At 35.8% G+C, this 26,708-nt stretch overlaps 3 protein-coding genes across 3 annotated transcripts; 1 reads left to right on the forward strand and 2 right to left on the reverse strand.

Moving 5' to 3' along the window:
* Positions 1-3,214: 3,214 nt before the first annotated feature.
* On the reverse strand, positions 3,215-4,062 carry LOC137737423 (photosystem I reaction center subunit II, chloroplastic-like). Its single transcript, XM_068476886.1, has one exon. The coding sequence runs from the start codon at positions 3,973-3,975 to the stop codon at positions 3,337-3,339; it is 639 nt and encodes a 212-aa protein (XP_068332987.1). The 5' UTR covers positions 3,976-4,062; the 3' UTR covers positions 3,215-3,336.
* A 1,832-nt stretch (positions 4,063-5,894) lies between these two features.
* Positions 5,895-10,558, reverse strand: LOC137737917 (probable linoleate 9S-lipoxygenase 5). Its single transcript, XM_068477501.1, has 9 exons — positions 10,239-10,558; positions 9,461-9,756; positions 8,562-8,802; positions 8,098-8,499; positions 7,909-7,994; positions 7,708-7,815; positions 7,300-7,613; positions 6,948-7,211; positions 5,895-6,864 (listed from the first exon to the last, which is right to left on the reverse strand). The coding sequence occupies exons 1-9, from the start codon at positions 10,504-10,506 to the stop codon at positions 6,096-6,098; spliced, it is 2,748 nt and encodes a 915-aa protein (XP_068333602.1). The 5' UTR covers positions 10,507-10,558; the 3' UTR covers positions 5,895-6,095.
* Positions 10,559-20,066: 9,508 nt separating this feature from the next.
* On the forward strand, positions 20,067-24,547 carry LOC137737098 (vacuole membrane protein KMS1-like). The gene is made up of 8 exons (XM_068476467.1): positions 20,067-20,521; positions 21,415-21,626; positions 22,125-22,203; positions 22,430-22,729; positions 22,928-23,082; positions 23,490-23,606; positions 23,754-23,927; positions 24,035-24,547. The coding sequence occupies exons 1-8, from the start codon at positions 20,449-20,451 to the stop codon at positions 24,188-24,190; spliced, it is 1,266 nt and encodes a 421-aa protein (XP_068332568.1). The 5' UTR covers positions 20,067-20,448; the 3' UTR covers positions 24,191-24,547.
* The last annotated feature ends 2,161 nt before the right edge of the window (positions 24,548-26,708 follow it).

Below are 26,708 nucleotides of genomic sequence, written 5' to 3' on the forward strand. Positions count from 1 at the left end.
TTCCACTTCTCTCTCTCGTTTTATCCCTCTCTTTCCCCCATTTTTGGCTTACTCTTTCCCCCATTTCAGCCATATTCCTTCTCCTTCCATTAAATTTTGCTATGGATAATTCTCGTGAAGATCAACGTTCTGAGGAACTTCATTTGGAAGAGGACGAGGGTGATGCTGGTTCTTTTTTGAATTGTTATTAATCTCAGTTTTTATTTTTATTTTTTACTGTGTGTTTGAACTATTATTATGCCTAAACTGAAAATATACATTTGTTTCCTGGTTTTTAATTGTGTTTTTGTATTAACAAGGTACATCTCAACGGAGGCGTGGACCCTCAATTCCTAAATGGACGAAACAGCTTTGTTCGTTTGATTCGTCCGGAAAATGCATTAGTGATAATGCTAGTGCTTTTTCAAAACATGTAGCAGCGGAGGTTAGGGACTATAGAAATCTCCCGTTGGAGAAAGGTTACGGAAGAAGATAAGGAAACTTTCTGGAATAGAATAAAGGTATAGGTGTTTTTATTTTTAGTTGAAAATAGAAGAATAAGTCAATGATTGTAATAATAATTGACTAACGTGATTTTTTTTGTTTTTTGTTTTTATGGATGTAGGGAAATATTTTTTTTGAAGATGTAGATATAGTAAAAATTCCTTTGATCCGTCATATGACGCTTAAGATTGCGGAGCATGCGCACAAAGAGTTTAGAAATAAGTTAAAAAAAAGTATTATACTAAAAGAGCAGAAGAGGTGCGCAGCGAGCCTTCTCCTGATGTGATTCCTGCCCAGTGGGATGATTTGTTGGCATATTGGAATAGAGACAAAACAAGGGTAAACCTTACATGATTTATTTCGTTATAACTTTAAAGTTGCCAAATATAATCTTTTTTTTTTCTTTTTTTTTTCCAGGAGGTTGCTGAAAAAAATAAGATTAATCGGGGATTGAAATCAATGAACCATACTACTGGTACAAAATCATTTGCAAGAGTGCGGGAAGAATATGTATGGATTGTACATTTTGAAGAAATGATTAATTTTAAATAATCATATTTATTTTTAGTATGAGGTTTGCTTAAAGTTGTTTGTATGAAATTTTATTTTTGATAAAGCGGAAGAAGCATGGGAAAGAAGCAGATCCTGTAACCTTTTTTCGTGAATGTCATACACGAAAAGATAAAACATGGATTGATGAAACATCGGAGCGTACAGGGGTAATTGATTTTTTCGTGTTAGTATTTCATTTTATTAATTTTTATTATCTATCGCTTATTTTTCTGTTTTACGATTGAATTTTTGTTTTAAAAAATTGTAATGCAAGGCAACAATGGAGAGCAATCTGCAAACGTTGATTGAGTCGGGCCAGAAGGATAATGAAGATCTTAGGACCCAAGTTTATGTTGATACTATGGGTCCTGAAAGGCATAATAGAGTCAGAGGATACGGTCATGGTGTGACTCCTGATATGGTGTTCTACATCAATTTCCTCCAGGAGATCATCTAAGAGTTCAATGGCGTTGCTGATGACTCAAAATAATGAGTTGAAAATGAGGGATGAAAATAATAATAAACGGATTTCGGACCTAGAGAACAAGCAAAATCAGTTGTTTGCATGGTTTTTTCAAAGATTTCAGCCACAACCACCATATAGCCCGGGAACCCAACAATCAGGCCAGAGCCAACCTCCTCAACAATCGGGCCAAAGTCAGCCTCCCCCTGCATATCCGTATGCTGGCCATAATCAGCAACCTCCATATCCTATGTATCTGATGCCTACGCAACCCATGTCATACATGAAGCAGCCGCCTTATCAAGTGCCAGTATATCGACCTGAGATGGCTGCTCCTAGTGGATTTTATCCTGAAGTTCCAGCTGGGGGGTTTTCTAGAATGCTTGCGGGTGTTGGATTTGATGTGGACTTGTCGAGGATTTTTGGATCAGATGGAGGATCTTAAGGAGGAGGATCTCAAGGAGAAGGTTCTCAAGCAGAAGGATATGGACGACGTTCAGGTGCAGATTCGGTTGGGTAGTTTATTTGGTTCATTTTCTTGTCGGTTAAATATGACACTATAATCGTTCTATCTTTTTGTTTTTTTTTATGTTATGTTTGTAATGTCGGATTTAGTGTTTGTTACGACGGATGACTTTTTGTATTTTATGTGGAATGTTAGATGTACAGTTTGGCACTACTGTTCTTGTTATTTATTTTCATTAATGTTTATTTAGATCTTAAAATTTATTATTTTGATTATATATTTTATTTTAGTTGGAATTAATTGAAATTGCATGCAGTTGTCCATCTATTTTTATTATTATTAACAAAGATAGTGTCGGTTAAGACCGTTACTAGATTTTATATTTTATTTATTTAATTGTTATCTAACGTCGGTTTAAGGGATATTTTATTTATTTAATTTTATTACAATGTCGATTAAAAGCGACAGTAGATTGTATATTTTACAATTAAATAGCTGATGCACGTGTAATTATACGTCGCTTTAAACCGACGTTAAAGTTAGTGTCGCTTTAAACCGACGCTGTGTAGTGGCGGATTAAGCCCAAAAAGTGACACTGAAGCCCTTTCGCGACGCTAGCAATAGTGTCGCTATTCCAATGCGACATTACATTGTTTAATGTCGGATTTGTGCCAAATTTCCGATAGAAATTTGATTTCTCATCGGTTTTTCCTCCGCCGGTGATAGCATATATTGTAGTAGTGGATCACACTTATTTTAGGGTCATGAAGGCAAATATCTAAGGACACTTGAAAGGAATGGCATATAGGAGAATTATGAATATTTTGGAAATATTTTGCACCGAGAAAGAATAGGCTATATACTTCTCAAGGGATATTTGATTAAAATTCAACATGCCATATTTGCTTCCTCTTCTTATAGCTAGTTTAGATGAATTTAGTGTAGGTTTTATTGAATGCTTCTAAAGGAATGATAAATTTAGTGTAAATTATTTTATTGATACTTAACCTGCGAACCATGGACCCAAATTAAAAGCTTCAAAGTTTCAGCTGAGGAACCTAAACAATTAAAAATATAAATATACTGTTTAAGCAAAGTGACTATACAAATATAAAACTTACAAATTCTCACCTGCATATATGGATGGCAAAATTAGAAGAACCCCCCATCAAAATAACACGTTTTACTTCAACTATTGTTCCTACTAGCTAATCTATGGTAAAAATATCACATATAAACGAAAAAACATATTAACCCAAATCATGTTTCTGAAGTTGCATTTTAATGAAATCAAATTACAAGAAACACAAATTATACTCACATAGCCATCATGATTTTAAATACATTGCAAATTCACAAATCAACATTGTCTTCATATGTCATAGACTTGCTTGCCGGTGAACTTGACCTCAATCGGGCTGACATTCTTCCCAATCGACCTAAAGTTCTGGCCAACCCCTTGGCGCCCAGGGTTCACCTTCTCGGGGTACACACCATCCTTGGGGTGCAAGTATTGGACCTCCCCGTTAGGGAAAACCCTGTAAAACTGGTACTTAATCTTGTACTTGGACCTAAGCCTAGTTCCAAGAGCCAAGCACTGCTCTTTCCTGGCCAGTTTCAGCAAGTTAGGACCCTCCCTCATGATGGCAGCTCCGCCAGTCGGCATCTCAAATATCTGCTCCTTTGGTGACTCCCATGTGATCACATAAAACTCTTCCTCCTGCGCTTTCCTCAACAGCCCGCCGGTGCTGCCACCGAAGATCGGTGAGGGTGTTGTTGGGTCCAGCTCGGGTGGGGTGAAGCCTACCGGAGCCTCCTTTGTGGGGGTCACGGTTTTTTCCTCAGCAGAGGCATTGATCCTCATTGTTCTCGCGGTGGAGAGCTTGAGTGGCTTGAGGGCCATGAAGGAGGAGGAGACTGATTGCCTCCATGGGGCGGTTGTACTGTCGGCGGTGGTCTTTGGGGCTGAGGGAGTTGGGGTGAAGAGGCTGGCTTGTGTTGCCATGGCCATGAGGAACTAGAGAGTGTGGTTGGTTTGTGTTGTGTGGTAGTATAATTTTTTTTTGGGGGGGGCGGCGCGCAGGGGTTCTGGAAAATTTGATTGGGAATTTGTAAGGATATGAGGTGGGTGGTGAGGATTTGGGTTTGGATAAGGTGATATGGGATCGACCAATAAGAACATGATTCTGATACGTTGCCCTACCTGTGACGCAGGGCTCATCTTTGCTTTTGTTTCTTCTTTGCATATGTTAATTGGTTCTGGTCAACTTGTGAATCGATATGGGGAAACTTGCGATCATTATATCCTTTTGAGACGAAACGATAGCGGTAACATTATAGTGATTCTAAGATGAAACAGTAGTGGTTTTGTTATTATATTAAGAATTGGTACAAATACCAAAGAGGATATTCGAGATAATATTTAGGAAATTCTTAATTCAAATAAACTTTAACACAGCATAAAATGTTAACTTTGCCAAACTAGCTACTTGTCATTGTACTAGTAGATTTGAGAGCGAGATGGGATTGGGAATAAGCAACGAAATGCATCTAAAGTCTTGAAATCATCCACACTCAAATTTAGATATAACTGAGATGGCACTCCAAAGCCTAAGAAACTCCATTCCTAACGTAAAGGTCAAGCACTTTACTAATTAGCATTTGAGAACTTATGCGCACAAAATCTTGAATACAAGAAAAAGATGATACTCTTTGACAAAGAACAACATCAACTCCAAAGAGGAACTGACAATGAACCAACTCGTGTTCATGCCAACATAAATTTTGTGCGCAAGCAACTCCATCTTGAAGATACCGATTCCAACAAAGTAGACCCAAGAGAAGTCAATAGCAAACCAACATAAAATTAAAATACTCATTAAGAAAGACTCATAAATAACTTCACTAAGGTGGCACAAGACGGAAATACCAAGGCGTAAAATATGCAACAATCCATGAGAAGATAATTAAAGGAGGGGTTGCCACGAGCCCCAAGCCAGAGCAAGGGGGCTGTGACTATGAAGTTTGTAGATTCAGTGTTTGGTGAGAAGAAATAGAGAGAGGAGAAAGCCATTTTTCTAACTCTGTCTTTACTAGCTATTATGTGGTGAAAAAATATCTATTCGGATATTTTTTTTTTTTGGTCTGAATCTATTTGAATATTGGAAGGAAAAAAAAAATATTAGACCAAGAGCTAGTTGATGAAATAAATATAATATAAGATGATCTCTTTCATGATTAAACTGAAATTGTACAAATGTTAGGCTTTCGAGTTGCTGCTTATTCTTTAGGCAGGCAAACAAGCTCTCCATCTGTCTTTGGACTCAAAGGCTGTCTCATCCAATCAAGTTTCAATTACGTTCTACAATCAAACCAGCAATATTGGGGGAGAATGAAATCAAGTGCAGAGATTAGCTGTTATCACTTGAGTTGATCCCACAACTTGCATATTTTTATGCTTAGAAAAAGATACCTAGGCTTAGGTTTGTTTGGAGGATTTTGGTGAACTTCAAACTGAGGTAACTCCTTTGAATTGTGACAACACTTCAGCAATTGCCATCGCCAAGAATCCCATATTTCACCGGAAAACCAAGCATATTAACCAAAGGTAGCATTTCATCAAATAAGTACTGCATAAAGGGGTAATTGACTAGATTTACAGTCCAACAAAGGAGCAGCTAGCAGACATATTCACCAAGGCATTGGCAAGGGATCAGTTCAATAAGCTCAGAGGGTAACTTGGAGTGAAATCAGTTCACAATATACAGGTGAGTGTTGAATTGTAAATTGGTGAATTCATTTCTTTACTCCTAAGAAATGTGATGTGTAGTTGTGTACTATCCGATTGGCTCGCTCATATACACACTGAATGAAGGAAATAGTGCAGAGCCATATTCTTTGCACATTCCTGCAAATATGAGATCTGTGAAATCGTCTTCTTTTTCTTCTCTTCAATCTCCTTCTTTTTTAACCTCCAAACAAGAATCAGATAACAGTTCCTATATTCTAACACGATCAAGGAAAAGAATATGAGAATTACAAACATCCTATTTGGTAGTCCTTCACTCCCGTTGTCCGGTGTCACACAATAATTACTTAAAAATATTCATCTAGTTTACAGACCAAAAGGGTTCAGATTGAGACACTGTTGGGAATTCCTTTTCCAGTCAGTCCACCCTCTTTACTCTTGTCTGATGTGTTAGGGTGGAGCAAGGTATAAGGCACGTCTACAGGCCCAACTCTGTTCTTCAATCTATTATCCTTGTTCCTTGCATCGATTCTCTTTTCAATGTCCATTAGCTTCTCTCCGAATCTTGCAAATGCTGTTAGTGCTTCAGCATCTGAAGTCCACTCAGGAGTATCGTTTTGCCCAAGATAAACCTCATCAGTCGAATGTCGTGATAAAATCTCTATCAGAGATACACCAAGGAGAGTTTGGAACTGAGCTGTAATTGTTTTAAGGAAAGCTGTGTCGGGGGACGACACAAGCTCATAATATTCAGCAGTGCCTGGCTCAGGCATGAAACGTCGGCTTACAGTTGGGCGGTTAGGGAGGTAGCCAGCGTAAGAGTATTGCCCGAAATTGACCGCTGCATGGAGGGCAGAAGCCACCCATATGATTATGGTACATGATTCGATAAGTTCAGCTCTTGTTTGCATCTTAGGCCACCACGGTTCATTCTTCTTGTCACCGTGGCCTATATTACGGAGCTCTGTCCACCAGTTCTGGAGTTCAGAATCACCTTGGACCACATCGTCCGATTGGTAGTACAAAGAGCAGTATTCATTAACCCAAGTTTCAATCGCCGACCAAATTTCTAGCCCATCAACAGCAAACGGGTAGTCTTCAATCAGAAGTCTCAGGCCATGAGGACAAGTCGTATCTGGAACTGCCATTCCTCTGAAATCGAACAGAAGCAAAATGACATTCAGTTTGATGGAAGTTTAAACATTATTATTTTTAATTTGGGCTTTCTGGCTTACCTCTTGACCAAGTCAGCAGGTAATGCCTGCTCGGTAAGTACCCAGCTCTTATAAATAACAGCTGACATTTCCATGGAGAATCGACCTGGGAAGACTGTTTTCTCAAGCACCCCACCGGCATTGATGAGGATTTGCCTGGCCAGGGCATTTATGTTCATTGTGTCCCGGAAGTGCGGATGCAAAAGCTTATGTATCGGATGAAGCACACTCAACTGTCTATTTGTTGCAATCACAAATGGCTCTATCACAGCATGTGTGTTTAACCTGCAAATAAAATTTATAAGCGTGTAAACTAGAACCCAAGCCGCTACCTGTTGCTCCAATACAGCACCTTGTATGTTAGGCATCTTACCAGTGGCTGATAAGTTGATGATAGCCAGAATCGTTTACAGCAGCATAAGCTTTGGCAAGCTGCCACACTGACTCCTCGATGCGTTCATTGCCTTGTCCTGGTGGAGTGAAAACTTTGCTGACAGCCCCATGACGGTCCCCTTGTGGATGTGGTAAGCTTAGTTCAATTGCCAAAGGCTTCAACGTCCCGTCTTCTTGCAGCAAGAGAAGAGTTCTTGTGGCATACGTCTTTGTGTCCGTTGAGTTTATTTGCCTCAGGTATAACATTAATGCATCATGATGATCTAATATGAATAGCCTGTTCTTTTCAGTTGCCTGTGCAAAAAGGGACAAAAATGATAATTTCAGTACATACATTTATAAAAACATTGGATTAATATATTGGAAACAAATGAAGCATCAGCAGTACCTCTTCAACAGTGAGGCCATTCATGTTGCCTTTTATGTGCTCTTCTCGTATCGAACTGTTCTGATTCCCATATACTTCAGGGTCTAGCTTACTGACTGGGGGAAACTCCTGTAGTTAGAATTTCGATGGTTATTTGAACAAACTTAGAACGTATCCTTATCACTATAATAGTCAAATGAATTAGGGAAACTTGTATTTTACTTCGAGGCGGGTGATGTTAACAGGGTTCACTCCTGCTAGCATTTCCCGTCCAAATTCTTCATCTGTCCTCCATGCAGACCTATCTTCTGCATTATATCAAGAAACCGTTGCAATTTAGTATGATAGTATGTTCAAAATTCAAGGAATTTAGCATATCTAATACCAGTCATTGCGGAAAGACGTATATACTTTTAATCACGTCAGGCATTGGAAACTTGAGAAATCGCTCGCCATCTGAGCGAATCAGTTCCTTAAGCAGCTCCCAAGGGATGCGCTCCCTTATTTTCTTCAGTGTAGGCCCATTTGGTAACTTGATACCTCCCTCGTAGAGATTAACTACGTCGTCGAAGGTGTCAAACTCATTGATAGTTTTATCACACAAAGACTTAAGTTCTGGAAGCAATATTTGAACTAGGGATTTCATTCCATAGGCAAGAAAATCGGAAAATTTCACGTGGCCAAACCGCTCATCTCTTGGAACATAAATGTCTAGACTTAGAAGCGGCAGTCTGCTCTCGGAATTGGGGTCTGTACAAAGCATGAAACAAAATTGGTCATAGAACCGTAAGAATTCTTCATGTCGTTCGTGTTCTACGCCATATCTTAACTTAGTCAGGACTTGATTAGCAAAATGAACCATTTAGGTTACTGACCGGTTTTAGTTGTTTTTCGACCAGTTCTTCCTCTTCTTGGATATGGATACTCGTACGACCCACCAAGTATAGGGCGGGCATATTTTGGACCCTTGTCTGGACTCCCTAAATCATTGTAGTAAGCATAGTCATAGACTCTGTCCCACTCCTTTAGCTCGCCTGATCCACTCCCTCGGAGATTGGCGAGTTCTTCTTCCCTGTAAGGGTGTAGCAGCTCTGGTGTTTGAGATGGCAGGTAGGCCTAAACAAAAACATGAAGTTTTCAGTCAGTGCAGTCTCATAAGTACCTTGGCTAAAATTATAGCTTTTTAGTTGCATTTCTGCGTGTCATTGGTTACAGATTTCAGCAGGGAAGTGATTCGGCACGCCCCTTTCTCTTCTTGCACACTCTTATTCATTTGGTGGATCACAGGAGAAGTAAAGAGTAAAAATAGATAAGAGTACGAGGAAATCATTTATCTTTCAGTAAACTAGAGAAAGACCAATTTGCTGGAACTCATGAAAATTGTTGAATGGAACCAGATATATAATTTTATAATTCATGTTGTACACTTGTATTTTATATTTATAGATAAAAACTTTATTTGTCAAAGACTCAAAATACCAAAAGAAAATCTAGAAAAAATTTAAATCTATCATGATATTTTTAACAAGTAGTGCCAATCCAGCGGGAAAAGTAGTGGATTGTGATATTTCCACTTTTGGTCAGTAAAGCTTCATACTACAGAGATTAAAACGATCAATCATGACAAATCAGATGACATGGGTCGGATAAGATAAGATTCAGATTTCTTCTATTCTTAAATATATAAGAAAATACAAGTGAAAAATGTGTCTCCCTATTGCATGTTATATTTTGACATTATGTTAATTAACCAGACTGAACGTCAAATGTATACCTTGTTGGGGAAAAATATCCGATTGTACTTGTAACGATGTGCTGGGTATACCCAGGAATTGCAAACAAAATGGAGTTGACCGTGCTCGGGAACATCTTCTAATGTTATTGTCTTGAGGTAGAATTGGCTATGGTGATGGTTTCTGATCAGCAAAGCCCCGGGAACTCCATGGGACTCATCCCAATCCAAGAAAATGGTGAAACTAGTTTCTCCGGCCGACAACGATGTAATGGTTGTAGCCCATTTCTCCAAGTAAGCAACCTTTCCAAGCTTCCCTCTCGATTTCAATCCATTTGCTGCACATGAATAAGAATTTATGTCAATTTCGGCTCTGTTAAAATCTTAACATAGTAATTATCTTCTTCAACGTTTATAACTTTTGACCTTGTATCCATTTATGCAGGTTCCAATTAAAAGTAAAACCATGAGTTCCAAAACTTGAACAGAAGAATTTTAGTAAACTAGAAAACACTTTCACAACTATATCTTCACAACTATAAGTTTTATACAAAAGCACGTCAAGAGATCAATTGGGGAGGAAAACCTCTCATTCGTAATTTATCTACTTGTCATGCAAGGAATGATTCGCAGTTGTGAAATTCTTTTGTTGTCCTCCCCAATTACCAAGTAAGTGGAACTTTTTTCCTTCTAAAGTGTCAGATTTGATATATTTTTCTCAAATGTAATGTTAGTTTATTTAGAGCTTACATGTGAAAAACTCAAAGCGTTTTAGTGAGTGAATTGTTAATTCGATTCAACTGAAGGAAGAGAGACTGACCTGCTGGTTCAGGATGAGTGGCACTAATGAGCTGCATGGAAACACCTTTGCCCAAGAGCTCATGGATTCTATCAACGAACGAAGCTTTGAGGTCGTTGAAGTCCAACACATTCTTCTTCATCAACACAACTTTTCCTCTGATTCTGTTGCTCCCACTCACCATGTAATCTGGCTTCTCGTCGTCATTGTCCTTCTCCTTGTCCTGCAAACAACATGCTTCCATCACTCTACTCACCGCTGTTGTTGAACTTGGACAGAACCCACCCATCAGAAAAAAGGTCAAAATCTCAGGAAGATGGATGAGAATGTGGGAAGGGATTTAGCTCTTGTAATCCTTTCCTCCTTTTTAAGGATAAATTTTTAATTGTGACGGGAATACAAGTGGTACATCACGTGTTTTAATAGAAGTGATGTAAAATTTTATTTTTTAAATTATTAAATTTTTAGTACACATATCTCACTATTTATATAATGATACGTGATACCACTCCGTATACCGATCACGTTGAAAATTTTCTCATTTTGAAGGAGGGTTTATTAATGATTTTTTTTTATTTTTTGACTTTTATTGACAACCCACAGTGGTAGTGGAACTTTTAATATTTCTCTCTTTACTGGTGGACAATTAAAGGACTGGATTCCATCTTGGCAAACCCAATCGCTATGTATTTATTTAATAAAGTGCATACAATTGTATACGTTCCATGACGTAAATGTATCGATTTATTGTACAAATGTCATAATTAAAATATTTTATTGTTTTTATCTCATATGAAGATCATCTTTAAAAAAACATTTGTTTGATTTAGACAAGATAACAGTTAATCATGAAGATAATACTTGTTACTATTACACAGATTCATTCGTACATAAGACTGCTTTAGTTTAGTAAGTGATGCTATAATGACCATCTACTTGAACTATATTTGGTAAATTACATGATGTAACGATTGATGGTTAGATTCATTCTCTAAATCATCACATAAATAATTTAACTATCAACTGTCGCATCATGTGATCTATAAAATATGATTAAAAAATATGATGTCCTTAACATTTCCTTAATTGAATGATAAAAAAAAATAAAGAAAACAACGTGGTATGGTCACGTCCTAATGTAAAGAGTAATAACTATTATTATCCTTGTTATTACAGTATAATAATTTTATTTGAAATCATTAGGCAATAATGTTAATATATACATGTTGGCATATATTTTATGTACTCTCTCATCTTGGTCAGAATATATTTTATAAATTATGTGCGTCAAGTGTCTATCCTTTTAGCTCATATGCACCTTTCACATTAATGTGTGACGTGTCCTCTTGGATATTGCATGAACAGCAATATTCGTTAACCTTTTTTGGTTCGATGTGCTTTGTTGATGGATGCTTCCTAGCGGTCTTGTACGATGGTCTATATTACTTTACTAATTAATGTGACTACTGGAAATTCTAATTATTCTATGACACAATAATTTTATATGGAATGTGGTTTGTCGTAAAATGTCACATTGTATGAACCAGATTGGTTTGATCATTGACAAGTAACATTTTTTTATCATTGACCTAGTAGTCGTTGGACCATGATGTGATCTCGATTGTGGAATTTAATCTGTGCCAGTGTTTTGGGTTGGATGTGTTCATATGTTTTCGGAAATTATCTATATACTAAAACTCAAATGAAACGTTACTGTTCATTAACAGTAGAATGGCGAAAATGCCCTTCAAAATTTTCCAACGAGTTCTTCAAATCTCGCATTTGGGACTTTTTTTTCAAAGTGTATGGATTATGTTTTGTTCAACTTTAAATGTTAGAAACTTTTAATTTTTTTGGGTTCAATTTTAAATCAAATTCTGTTATGGGTTGTTATCAACCATTTCAGAGTTTTCGTTTGATCAGAGAGATAGGGTTTTTTTTTTGGTGAAACTTTTAATCGGTGAGATTTCTAGTTAGGATATTTTGTGGGTTTTGGCGAATTTCTAGTTTGTACTAATTTTTCAAAGTAGTCATTGTCATTTATGTATATTTCTTTCTATTCCCTATCTTCCTTGTTCCTGTTTGGGTAGCAGGTCTAGGAGAAGACTTACATGAACTAGGAAACGAGAGGACGTCAAAATAGTATTGTTTGTAATCCATCATATGATTATGAGAAAAACTTAAAACACGTATTGAAAACAGAAAGAGAAAAAAATCAAATCAAATACTAGCAGTGAATATAACATATCAATGTTATTTTCTTGGGGAAGAAACAAAAACTTGGCGTAGGTTTTGTTTGAAGAAAAATTGGTTAATTCACTACAAGAAAAAACAAACTTCATGGTGGGTTTTGTTTATTAATTAGTATGTTTTTCCATCCTTCTACATTTTTTATGTCAATGACTTTACAAACAAGTAACCAGTGACGGTTCGTTGCACTGGTTAGAACATTTGGAATAAAAAGAAAAATGTTAAGGAGACTATATTTGCAAACTAAATAATATACCATCAATAAAAATGTGCACGTTTATCAACGCTTAAGTAATAAATCAATAATTAACTTATATGTCCTTTAATTTTCAAAATTTAATTTATAAATTTAGTCTATCTAATATTACTCGAATAAAAAACATGCTTATCAAGCATTCAGCAATGACCCTATCTTATGCTTGGATTCATCATATCTTATATGGTCTCACAATGTGCTAACTAGATAAGACCCCAAAAAGAGCGAAGGCCTAAAGACCTTTCTTATCTTACTCATTTATATATTTTATTTTCATGAACTAGTGTCAAATGGAAGAGTAGTTTTTTAGTATTTTAAAGAGCAGATTTGTTTAGGGTTTTAAGTGAATCTTTGTGGTTTCTTACAGTTCACAAATTAACAATACCGGCAATTTCTTTATTGACAATCAAGCACGACCTCGCAGATTCTTTGTGAGATCTCACATCAACCAACGGAGAGGGGGGTGATGTGCCTTATATGTACATGCTTCATTCCCTATAGCACGAGATCTTTTGTGAACTCACTGGCTTCAGATTCCATCGGAACTCCGAGGTTAAGCGAGTTTGGGCTAGAGCAATCCCAGAATGGGTGGCCTACTGGGAAGTTGCTTGTGAATTCCCAGAAACAAAACCGTGAGTGAATGGTAAGCCCAAAGTGCACAATATCGTGCTACGGCGGAGCCGAGACTGGGATGTAATAGAATGGTATCAGAGCCACTCTGTCGTTTGGTATGAATGTGCCAACGAGGACGCCGAGTTCCCCTCCCTATAGCACGAGGCTTTTTGAGAACTCACTAGTTTCGGATTTCATCGGAACTTCGAAGATGGAATCCGAAGTGAAGCGAGTTTGGGCTAGAGCAATCCCGGATAGATGACCCACTGGGAAGTTGCTCGTGAGTTCCCAGAAACAAAACCGTGAGGGAATGGTAAGCCCAAAGCGCACAATATCATGCTACGGCGGAGCCGAAATTGGGATGTGACATTATTTTCTTGACAACCAAGCATAACCATTCATTTTCTGAAATGAACTGGCTTAATCAGTTACTGTAGAATTCGGACTTCAACATTTTACATCCATGCCAAAAGGAGTAAGGTTTTCAATTTTTGTTTTACTGTTGTTTTTTTTTCTTCTCTTGTTTCCTTTTCTTGAATCCAATCAAGCCATTAGTTTAGGTTCATAACTTTAATTAAGTTGAAATGCAGATGAAATTACAGAATAACTACTGGCCATGATACTATACTGTGTGATGGTTAAGTTCAGAAATCATAGTTACGTTTCCCCATCCGACAAAAGAAAAAAACCCTAGAAAATTCATATCGTGTTGAAGATTTACATGGATATTTGGAAACTTTCTTCTTTTCTTTGGCTGTTATATTTTTTATTTAGTACAACCCACAGAAAGTAAGAACAGAAAGAAGTATTTTGACCAAATATAAAGTGTACAGAAAGCAAAACTTGATTAGTTAATTTAGTTGGTATCTTGTCCTGATTTGTCCTGATTAGTTAATTTAGTTGGATTCAAATTCAATAGTTTTTGGCTGACGTTTAGGTATCCTTTACCTTTTTAAGACTAGCTCCGATTACAAGTTTATATATCAATTTGAATAAACTATTTACAGTCTGTACTTATAAGTTGCCTAAGTTTTGATCGCCCATGGAATTGACGTTGAACCTCTTAAGGAGCTTCCGATTTATTGTTTGTATTACAAATATTGTACAAGCCTGCAGAAGGCAAAATCCCATGCGGCTAAAACCGAAGAACGCCTGAAGAAACCTTTTTCTTCTAAAACAGACTTAAGTAATTAGCTGCTACGCGTGGAATTATAAATCTACGACACGTGAATTTTTCGTTAATATTAATAGTGTACTCTAGGTCAATGACATATTAACTATGTTGTTTATTCGTTATAATGCGTGAATTAGTAATGTATAGAATGATCATCACACGAAAAAAATTTCTCTAGTTGTTGGTCGAGATGCACTAGTATAATTACAAACTTTAGATATCTTTCAGGCAATTTTAATTAATTAAAAGAAATTCATACAGTCAAATCGCGCAAGTATATACCAAATTTGAGCATGAAGTTATAGTAAGGTCAATAATTTGCCTATGCCCTCCTTTTCTTGTTGGCCATGGAAGGAATCGACGCAAAGTGGAATACAAGATAACTAAAACGAAGAAACTTGAAAAGCAACCGAAAATGCTTCAAGAAAGCTTTAGCAAATCTCTCCATTCCACCGAAAGAGAGCAAGTGCTCTCCCCACTTGAATTGAAACCACCCCACCTCAAAAGGAGGAGGGAAAAGAGAGAATTAATGATTTTCTTGGAAACATTTTCGTGTGTTTAACGTTTCTTCTTTTTCTTGGACATATTAGTAATTTAGTATTGGTTAACGAATATAATGGGATCAGTTCTAAGATTTTAGAGGTTGAAAAATTGTGGCCTCGTTGCATAAATACTAGCTTTTTTATTTTCATGACACCAAAAGGTAAAATTTAATAGAAATTCATAATCAATTAAATAGTAATTTAGAGAAATTAAAAGTTTTGATTGTTTTTTCAAGCAAATCTGCATTAGTAGCATTTTCCACACAATCCATTCTAGAGGTGATTCTAAACAATCTAGAATTATATTTGGAAACTAGCTTGAAATAATTAGTTTGTAGGTGCTAAGTCATAATGAATTCTTGAGAGAATCGTTGTTTTTTATCCAAATTTCAGGCTCGAGCTCAAGATAACTAGAACATTAAGTTCACATTTGGGACTTAATACCCTCATTTATTTTTACATAAGTTGCAAATCTTGGTTTGTTTAGTAAGAATAGTGTAATGTGTCGATTTGGTCCTGAATTATTACACGAGTGAAAGTAAAATTTTTAAAGAAAAAAAAGTCCTTAAATTCATTAAAAATGGTAGGTTCTCCCTACTATAAGATTCGTAACTATTGTTTTTAATTTTTTGTCAATTTAAGCCACATCACTACGGATGACACTTTATCGCAGTGATAGAAAACAATCATACCTATGTACTTTAATAACTAACAATTTAACGCTCTAATGCCATTATTTGTAAAAAAAAAGTCTCATAACTTACATGTGATACACTTTAAATGGTAAATTGTCTAGCATGAAGAAAACAAGGCAAAGTGAGATTTGGGCTGAGTTAGGTTTGTAACAGGGCACCAATGCAGGCCCGTAATGAAGCAGGACCAAAATCTATATGCCTTAGCTTATGCTTGGTTTGGTACTGAGGTGATTCTGAAAAAAATTGGTATAAAAAAAAAGCTGGGAGCTGTTTTTGTGTTTGGTAAACATTCAGCTTCAGCTTTTTTTAACAGTTTTGGGTGAAAAAAAGCCAAAAACAAGAGGCTGCAAAACCCAGTTTTTAAAAATTGGCTTTTTTTCACATCTGTTTTATATAAAAGCTTACAAAACATTATAATACTGTTTTTTTTTTTTTCAAAAGCACTTTTACAAAAAAGTTTACCAAACACTCTGCTGCTTTATTTCACAGCTGCTTATTCTCACAGCACATCAGAATCAGCTTTTTTTCAAAGCACAGCAATACCAAACCAGCCCTTATACATCACTGCAGAATTAAACTCAATTCAAGCTCCCGGTACCTGCCGAAGATAATTAAACAATGTTTTGTCCATCTATACAGGTTTCAGACGTAAATGAATTATTAATTAGTTTTTGCACAACATAACGCCATGATCTTAGTTTTGTTTCATAAGAAAATTGTTGGCTAACATATGATCTGAGCGTTCAATAATATTAATACTAAATAGAAAGTACACAAAAAAATATTCATACGAGAAGTGTTGTTTTGCTGATTACAATTTACACATGCTGCTTCATGATAATTGGCAGTCATGCATCCAACCAGCTGTGACAGTTTACTACTGGTCTCAATTTTAATTTTTTAATTTATTATAAATCAATATATTCCATCCAAAAATATATAAGCATTATAATGTAATCTGTAGGGAGAAACAAAAAATTAATGTTCTCATCTGTGAATAACGAATATAACTGAATTTCCAATTTTGATCCTTCTGGATAACAACCATTTCGAATAAATAAAGAAAAAAATTAGACCAATTCGATCTGTTCTTACTATTGTTTTTTATAAATAAAATAAAACTTTATCACGTGGATCCAAACATCCATAAGAAAATGTTGTATCGCATTTTGATTGGTGAACCAAAAACCAATTAATAGTGGAAGTGTGGACCTTAGTTTTGATTGAAGCTGTTCCATAATTTAGGTCATCACTTCACATTCACACCTACCACTTAAGATTATTTTAAGGGAAAATACATATTTATATTATAAGGATTAAGGATCAAATGATGAGCATAGAGACGTCAGTTTTGTTTTTATTATTTCCGTAATCTGTTTGTCTCTGACCTCTCTCTCTCTCTCTCTCTCTCTATCTCTAACGTCATTTCTTTGACCCGTCTTTAAGCTTCATCTTGATCGCTTGACTACCAAAAGGGCAACGCATGCCATCACCGATAAGAACATAAGTTTACAGACCAAACATAAAAGAACACAAAAGAAAAAAGGTTGATATAATTAACTAATTATCTTGTTTCTTTTCTTTTGAATTGTATACGTTTAGGCCAATAGTTAGTTGATAGAAGTTTTTAACAACTTGAGCTATAAAGAAGAATAAATCTTTACGTGCCTAGTGCTGTTATTAGCCATAGTCTACTAGCATTATTTGTGCAAACCTCTCTAGATCCTAATGGTCCTGAAAATAACAAGGATATAACCTCCAAATACAACAAGATGGGATATTCTTTTAGACAAGGCATCTTTTTCTCTTGCTTCTAAAACCTACATTTTCTAGGCATGCAAGCAATCAAGCAATTCTTGTTCTTTGTACATACTATTGCCACAAGCAACTGTCCAAACTTTCTAACCTCTTATAATTCTAACAAAAAACAAAAAAATTAGGTACAAAGTCTTAATTACCCTTGTTAATATTAATTATTTCCATCCTCTTTCCCTCTCCTTTCTCGCAAGTTTTTACTTTTTAACAAAGGAGATAGGAATAATGTGATTCAAATTATTTCCATCCTCTTTCCTTCTCCTTTCTCGCAAGTTTTTACTTTTTAACAAAGGAAGTAGGGGAGTGAGTTAAGTCTCACAATTCACAATGAGCTAGTAATAATGTGGTTCAAATTTATTTTTGGCAATAATCGAATATAAAATCTCTCACTAACCAGTGAAGAGAAAACCACTCGACCATAGTACTAAGTGGCTCATTTTCTGGCAGATTTGAGCTGCTACAATTGTTGCAATAGTTGGGCAAGACCTCATTAGATAACTCGTCCATTCTATGGTTTTAGGATCCCACATTTGATATGCAAGCCTCTTAGAGTCACAACCCCTCATTCTGCAAAAAGCAGATCATGCGCAGACTACTAATTTTATAGTCGAGACATGCGACAAAATCGACCACTTTCAACTCAGTGGTGATTCATCCCTTCATCTCTCCTATATCTAAGTATTGCTACTAAGATCTCGGGATTTTCTAGTATTTACCTCGGAATCCCTGGCTTTTGGATCACTGACTGCATTCATTGCTCCAAGAATATTATATACCGGAGCATAGTATAATATTTGGTAAAGATCTTTAAGCAAAATATGTAGAAATATACGGTTTAATTGAACTCTCCATTTCTTTAGTGTAAAAATATCGATTTACTAAAAAATATGTAGAAATACATAGCTTCTTGCCTCATTCAATTAGCCAAGTGCGAAAGCAAATATTGAAAAGAATCCGACGTCTTCAATAGGGTGAAGTTTTCATTAACTAATCTGTCCTTATGTGGAGAAGGAGAGGGGAAGAGAAGATGAAATTGATTAGTAAATTAAAGGTAATTAAGACATTTTACTTGGGTTTTTGGTTAGAATAATAAGAGGTTAGAAAGTTTGACAAAAATTCAATCCGTGCCTCTTAAATTAGCTAAAAATATTTCAAAAAATTAAAATCGGTAAATAATGCAATTAGTATCGACCATCTCTATCTTTTGGAAGGAATTCAACATGAAGATCTTTCAAGATCACGCATCCGATTTTAAGGCTGATTAAATGAATTCTATATGATTGTGGTGCAAGAGGGTCAGGTATAAGTCTATTGCTAAAAAATTATATTTGACCCTTTCTGTGATAATTTGTAATCTTAAGTTTGTTTTGTGTCAATGGTGCATGATGTTATCAAGTAAGTTGGCCGTTTAGCAGTATAATTATATTTGACCCTCTTGCACACTAATTGAGGGAAAGAAAAATTTCGAATCCTCAATGCATAGGTCGAAACTCAATACCCAATACTATACTCAGTAGAATATTTGAAACAATTATGATGATTTGTGTATCATAACACTGTTATAGACTGAGGTAATACTCATCAATTAAACGCCTCCTTATACTTAGCTTTCAAAGTTGATGGTTGTAACGAAGGATCCAAATGCATTCTTATGACGCTGAAAGATCAATAGAAAGAAGTTTCGTTGACGACATTAAAAGTTTAAACATCCTCGTAATGTACTAAATACTCATGATGGGCAACCTAGTCTGCCAACCTAATAAAAAACAGACACCAAAAAAAGCATCAATTCTTTCACCAAATTTAAGGGAGTTTACATCCATATTAATGGATCATCAAACTAGGAAGAAAATCAAAGATATAATAAGAAAAAAGATTGAGATTTTTTTTTGGCAAAAGAAAATAAGAATAAACTTATTTAGACAGGAGAAAGTGGCGGTCGAAATAGAGGTATTTTCTTTTAAATATAGAATATTTAAAGTTATTTTTTTCATAAAATTACAATAAATTTATCTCAACTATGAGAAGATAATTGTTATTAACACATCAAAAATTACATTATACACTCTTCACAAATATATTTTCTTTTAAATATAAAATGTTTGGATTGCACAATAAGAATATTAGATTGCCACTAACAATTCTATTTTTATTACAACATTACTACTTTAAACTGTACCAAGAGGCTTGAGGATTTAAACTTAAAACCAAAACATCATATCAATCACTACTTGCCACGAATGAAACACATGTCATGTCATGATACAAGTGAAAAAACATATTATTTCATCTACTTATATAATGGCATGTCATGTGAAATAATCTCTCAACACACTGACCTTATAATTAAAACATGAGAAATATTAAGAAGATTCTTTTAAAAGTAAGACACTTTCTTGAACTTGCTGTTAACTTATGTTTTTAACACGAATATGTCCAAATATTATAAATAAAATAAGGTAACGTGAGAGAGTTTGTTTTAAAATTTCTCTTAAAACAGTAGACACCAAGACGCTTGGGTCTTTATAGAGATTAGCGGAGGAGTTCAAGGAGGAGGAGGAGGATCCGACACTCCATTCGAAAGAGATACAAAAGCTCCACTTCGGGACTTCACGCAAACTCCTGGGGTCGTTTCTCTCTGTCTCTCCTCCCTCTCTCTGTTTTGGAGAAGGATCCTTCTTAGATCTGAAACTTTGATTCAACTGTTCGATCCAGTTTTAAAATTTCGCAGTACTTTTCGATTCACTCCAATCTCCGATTCTCTTAAAACCCTTTTATTTTTTGAAGATCAGAGAAGATTATCGCAAAGCATACATGGAAATTTCATAGTATTATTTCCATATATAAAGGAGGGAGCTTTTGATCGGGGCAGTGCGAGCCTACTCCAATGGGGTCCCCTAAGCGAGAAAATGCTTCTTCTTCTTCTTCCTCCTCTCAACTCACAGACGCTTCGATCTCCGGCAAGTGATTCAGTTTCTCTAATTTCCTCATTCATTATTATTTTTTGTTATGTTTCTGTAATTTCTGGCCCTCCAAATCGAAAACCCAGAATTTGTTTTATGTTTGGAGTTTGTGTTTATTAATTTATTGAATTGAAAATTTTGATATGTTAGAAAGAAGTAGACTTTTAGGTTTAGTAGTTGGAATTTGAATTAGGATGATAATTGAACTATTAAGTGGATTGCAAATAGAAAGAAAAAAAAAGAAAAAAAGAATTGTAACATTTGAGGCCAAAAGGGTCTTAAGCAAACAATTCTATTAAGCGAAATAGGGTCTAAGATATGAAGATTGATCTCGAAAACTATCCGATTTACTGGATTTGAAGTAAATGGGAATCCTTTTTATGCTTATCATGAATTGACAAACTGCAAATCTGTCGTTTGGCTTTATGAGTGTGTTTAGTTTAGTAGGACTATGAGTAGAAGGACATGATACAAATGTTTTATCTAGTTTAGATTATTTAAATCGTTTGGTAAAGGCTTTCCTGTCATGTTCTAGTTAAAAAGCTTCCACCTGAGATATAGTAGGCACCGAAGTATCCACCTCCATGGTCATTCAACTTGTATATTTGCTCTTGCGAATGTTACAGTAGCCATCTCTCTTTCTTATAGATATTGTGACTTTCATTTTTCACTTTTGATAAGCATAACTTAATCTGTTCAAACTATTTTTCCCACCTCTTTTCTCTTGTGTTAATGCTTCGTCACCAAAGTTTCAATATCAGAGGAGATTAGTCGTAAGTTAGTAACTATGATTAGAAAGTAAATGAATTCAATTATGCATCACCACTCTCTAAAGGAAGCTGTAGACCCTATCAGTCTTCTCTCACTGACTAAGTTGCATAATGTTTCAGGGCTCCATGAGAAGCATCAAGAGGAACTAGATAACTTGACACTAACATCACAACCCTTCAGAACGTTGAAGTTTTTCATTTTGGCTGTAATTCAGTATGTTAAGCGTTTAATATCATATTTGTTGGCAAGAGGTGGTTGGCTTATGCTTTCGAGTATTGTGCTATTGTCTCTTGGAGTTCTTCTAATTACCATTGATGGTCCTCATGAAAAGGTATATATTTATTTGTAGATTATCTTAGTGATATCACATTTTGCAGCAAGTTATGTTCTTATAGATGAATCAGAGGTTTTCTCGCTGAAATTTTGTTCATTTATTATAGGGGCTGTTATATATGGTAAATAGGATTCTAACCTTGGGTCAACTAAACCCTTTTGTAGCTTCTTGATTGCGTCATAACAAGTCACGACCTTTTCAGAGGGCTCCGTGTTTTGATGCCTTTGCATGAATGATACTTATTCTTATGAACCAACTTCAAATCTCTACCTCCATCTTTGTTAGCTGTATATTATTTTGGATAGGACTGCTTTAAGAATGCTGACACGTAATAAATATATCAAGGCAGTGAACAATCTTTAATGTGTTTACTTTGTGTGGTGCGGATGTCCTGATGGTGAACCATGATATTACATACTGTGTTCGCATTTATCTTAGTTGTTTTGTTTAAATGCTTCTTGGGAATTATGAATACAAGTTGCCATATTTCTGCAGCATCTTGAGGAACTTGTCAAATATTTCCAGTTTGGTTTATGGTGGGTGGCCCTTGGAATTGCATCTTCGATTGGTCTTGGTAAGCAACATGACAAAATCCTTGTTTCTATATCAGAATCTGATGGTGCAAGTAATTTAAAGTCGGGAAAAGGATGCTCTGGTTGTCAATTGCCATGCTTTTCATATTTTGAACAAGAAAGAGCATCTCCTCTGATATTGTTTTTAACTACTTAGCAACATCTTTCCTGGTGTGCATTGACCTAGCCTACCTGATATATGAAGACTTTTGCTTATTTTTCCTTCAGGATCTGGTTTGCACACGTTTGTCCTATATCTGGGCCCCCATATTGCGTTCTTTACATTAAAGGCAATGCAGTGTGGTCGGGTTGATCTAAAAAGTGCCCCCTACGATACAATACAGCTAAAACAAGGCCCTTCGTGGCTTGGGAAGAGCTGCTCTGACTTTGGACCACCCTTGTTTCCATCATTACATGGGTTGCGGGTTCCACTTAGCAGCATATTACCACAGGTCCAGTTAGAGGCTGTTTTATGGGGTCTTGGGACTGCAATTGGGGAGCTTCCTCCATATTTTATCTCAAGGGCAGGTGAGCAGAACAAACCGTAGGTTGATAAACTCTCATACAACTAATATTTGTGCTAAGTGTTTACTCCCAAGGGCAGGTATGCAGAGCCATTAGCATACAAGCAAAATGGATAGGGGGAGGGAGGAGACCTTTCATCCAATTATCTACGTTATTTATATATTTGATTTTGATCTTCTTTTGGTTTATTGCTTCATGTAGCAAGCCTGTCTGGTAACAAAGTTGCTATGGAAGAATTGGATGATCCCTCAGATGAAGGAACAGGATTCATAGCTACTCGTCTAAACCCAATCAAGCGCTGGCTTCTATCACACTCTCAGCAGTTGAACTTCTTTACGATCCTAGTACTTGCTTCGGTTAGTTTGAACATCATTACTAGAATACCATTACCAGAAAATGTAACATTTAGTTTCATCCAAGTGAGCTTTTATGCTTTTCCATATGAAATCTATTATTTCCCCTTCATTACAGAGAATTCTTATTCAATATACACGAACAGATATGCTAACTGATCAATGAATTTTGGATTTCTATTACCATACAGTAGTTCTACGAGTTCACGTTAGTCTTTAAAATCCAACTTTTAAGTCTTGAGATTTCTGAAGTATGTTATGCATTAAAGCTGGTGTTCATGTATACTTGTACTGCTGGACTTCTTGTTTGATCACAGAAAGCATCACTTGTTAACTTGTTATGCTTATCATAAATTTGTTTTCATTACTATTTTCATTTTAACCTGCCAGTTAACCGGGATACTTTTCAGGTGCCAAATCCTCTTTTTGACCTGGCTGGCATTATGTGTGGACAATTTGGTATTCCATTTTGGAAGTTTTTCCTTGCAACAGTGATTGGAAAGGCAATTATTAAAACTCATCTACAGGTTTGTAAAGTTCCTTTTGGTATGTTTTGGTTTCACTTACGCAAAATATTTTTAGTTTTCACTTTTGGTATATATACTTAGGCAACCAGATGTTACGTATTGGCTTCTGATTAATGGTGGTGGTTTGCTTATTTTCTATATATGCAGACAGTTTTCATCATCTCAGTTTGCAACAATCAACTTCTTAATTGGATAGAGAATGAATTGATTTGGGTTTTCAGTCTCATTCCCGGTTTTGCTGCTGTCCTTCCTAACCTCATTGCAAAAATTGATGCGGCGAAGGAAAAGTATCTCACAGCTTCTCCTTCGTCAAATATCAAGGTAACTCAACTGATTATAATGCTACATTGGCTTTTAACTTCTATGTTGTCGGTTTTGATCTCAGGTGCGGGTTTATTTCAATTTGTCTAATACAAAATCCTTGGCAGGTTAATACGTGGGACTTCTCATTTGCCTCAATTTGGAACTCTATGGTATGGCTTATGCTGATGAATTTCTTTGTCAAGATTGTTAATGCAACCGCTCAGAGGTATCTGAAGAAACAGCAGGAAATGGAGGTTGCTTTGTTGTCAAAGAAGTCATAGAATACCAGTCACAAAATGTTCGGCCATGCGCCTTAAAATGGTGGTACTGCTCTTTTTCCCTTTATCTTTTATTTTCTCCTATTCGGTTTGACAAGTAGAAGTAATAGAAATTGCTAGATACAGCTCTTTCGGAAGGCACCGTTGATCTCTCCCCAAAATGTTCCGTGCATGTCCTTGTTAGAAAGCTTGTATAGGATAACAAATGTAATGGAGAACTGTAGAATGTGTAATTTTGGGGGAAGCATTATTTGGGGTGTTTATTACACCCCCTTCGTCAACTAAATGTTGAAATTAGAAATTGGAATGTTATTCTTTGCAATGCAGTGCAAGACAACGCTTGTAATACATTTCGGTGATAATGTCTCTCTCTCTCTCTCTCTAGGAAGACTTTATTGATTAAATACGAACAGTTACATTAGCATCTACGGAAAAGGATCCGGTGAGGATCCTTTTCCTGAGGATCCAGGGGATCCTGTGATGTGCAGCTTTGTTGCACTCTCTAGGAGTAAACTGGACAACCACATGGCTTAAATTGCTGCAGAAGTGTTGACATATTGAACGATACCTTCCACAGCCGTGTCTGTCGTTGTCCCCGTCCTCAGCATGTCGATCGAGTTCGATTCTATCTCAATTTTGTACAGGGAAGCTTGTACTACGTCTCTTCCGCTAAAGACACATTGAAAGTGAAACCCCCTGAATTGGAGTTTCACACCGATCCATTCTAGTGCATCCGAATACAAACGATCCATCTTATGTTTGTCTTAAGGGGACGAACTTCCCTCACTAATGACTATATAATATGAATGAACATAATGTATATTAGAAAAAACCCAATTGGACTCAGTCCATGGTAATTGAAATATAGTCTCTGTAATAAAAAAATATATATATTGGGATTTAAACCCATATGGTAAAGTCAGTTAGGATTTGGGTTTAAAAATTAACAGTTTCGTCAACTTTTCGTTAATTGTTAGTATGCGAGTCACACATGTGAGTCTAAAACAGAATTCTCCGTTACTACATGAGGCTTACATGTGAGGCTAACTTTATCTTTTTAGCCTCACAATTTAGGATCACTTGCTAACGATTAACTGAGAGTTGACAAACTTTTAATTTTGAACTTAAATCCTAACAGACTTTATCACAAAAATTTAAATCTTAATTTTTATCATTTGACTACTTTATCACAAAAATTCAATTAAGCCTAAAATCTCCATATTTTACTATAAAAGCGTTCCAGTCAGCGTCGTTATTAAAGTTTGTGTCCACGTTCCCAAGATCATGGTTTGATTCTCATCCAAGCCATATTCAAACCCATTTAGTATTCTATGGAAGCAAGGAGTAGTAGATTAATAATAAGTTGTTACTACCATCGGTTGTCATATAAAAGCCTAACAAACATATACAAGTTATACATATTTAAACACACACACACACACACAAAAACACATATATATTCTATCCCTTGGCCAACTAGTAGATTAAGATATAATATATCGACAAAAAAAAAAAAGATTTAAGATATAATATAATTAACCTACACAACTACACCACAAGTGTTGCACCCAGATCATAGTATATAGTATTTGGCATCCCACTTGGCATGAATATTGAATTGCCACAAACAACGTCCCCAATGACATTATACAGAGAGAGAGAGAGAGAGAGAGAGAGAGAGAGAGCAATTATTTAAAGTATATTTGTTAGCAAATAGTATACATTATTTAAGGAGGATGGGTTTAATATAAAGTATGATTTAGAATATAGAATTACTTTCCGGAAAATAAGTGATAGAATCGAGAGGGTTTGGTAGTAAGTTTGTCATGGAACACCAATATTGAACTTGTAGCAGATCAGCAGATCAGCAGATCCAATGTATTATTCTCCTGGTCAGCGTAACCAAATTCATCCATGTGTAAAACCATTTCTTAATTTCTTAAATTTTTGGGGGATAATTACAAATTTACATTGTTGAGGTTTAAAGTCAGTTTTAAAAATGGATGACGAAGTTTTAATTTTTTTTAGGGTAAAGTACAAAAAACTACTTCAATTATTAATGTCACGATACTTTCATACCTCATCTTTTAAAACTGACAATGTCATACCTCATCTTACGAATTTGTGTCAATGTTATACCTTCCGTTAGCCTGCCGTTAATTTGTTAGTTAAATGCTGACGTGACTTGATCCAGACCCCACTTTCTATTAAAAAATTAAAAAAAAAATCATTTAATATTTTTAAATATTAAAATAATAAAGGAAAAAAAAAACAAAACCAAAAAAAAAAAAAAAATTAAAACCTTTCGCCCCATCCACCCCCTCCCCCCCTTCTCTCTTTCCCCATCTTCTTCTTCCCTCAGTAATTTTCAACCAAAAAAAAAAAAATATTTGAAAACCCATTAACCCCCAACCCCTTGAAGAAGAAGAAGAAGAAGACTCTCTCTTCCCATCTTCTTCTTCCCTGCGTAATTTTCAACCAAAAAAAAAAAAATTTGAAAACTCATTAACCCCCAACCCCC

This window comes from Pyrus communis, chromosome 6 (genome assembly GCF_963583255.1).
Source record: "Pyrus communis chromosome 6, drPyrComm1.1, whole genome shotgun sequence".
Taxonomy (NCBI): Eukaryota; Viridiplantae; Streptophyta; class Magnoliopsida; order Rosales; family Rosaceae; genus Pyrus; species Pyrus communis.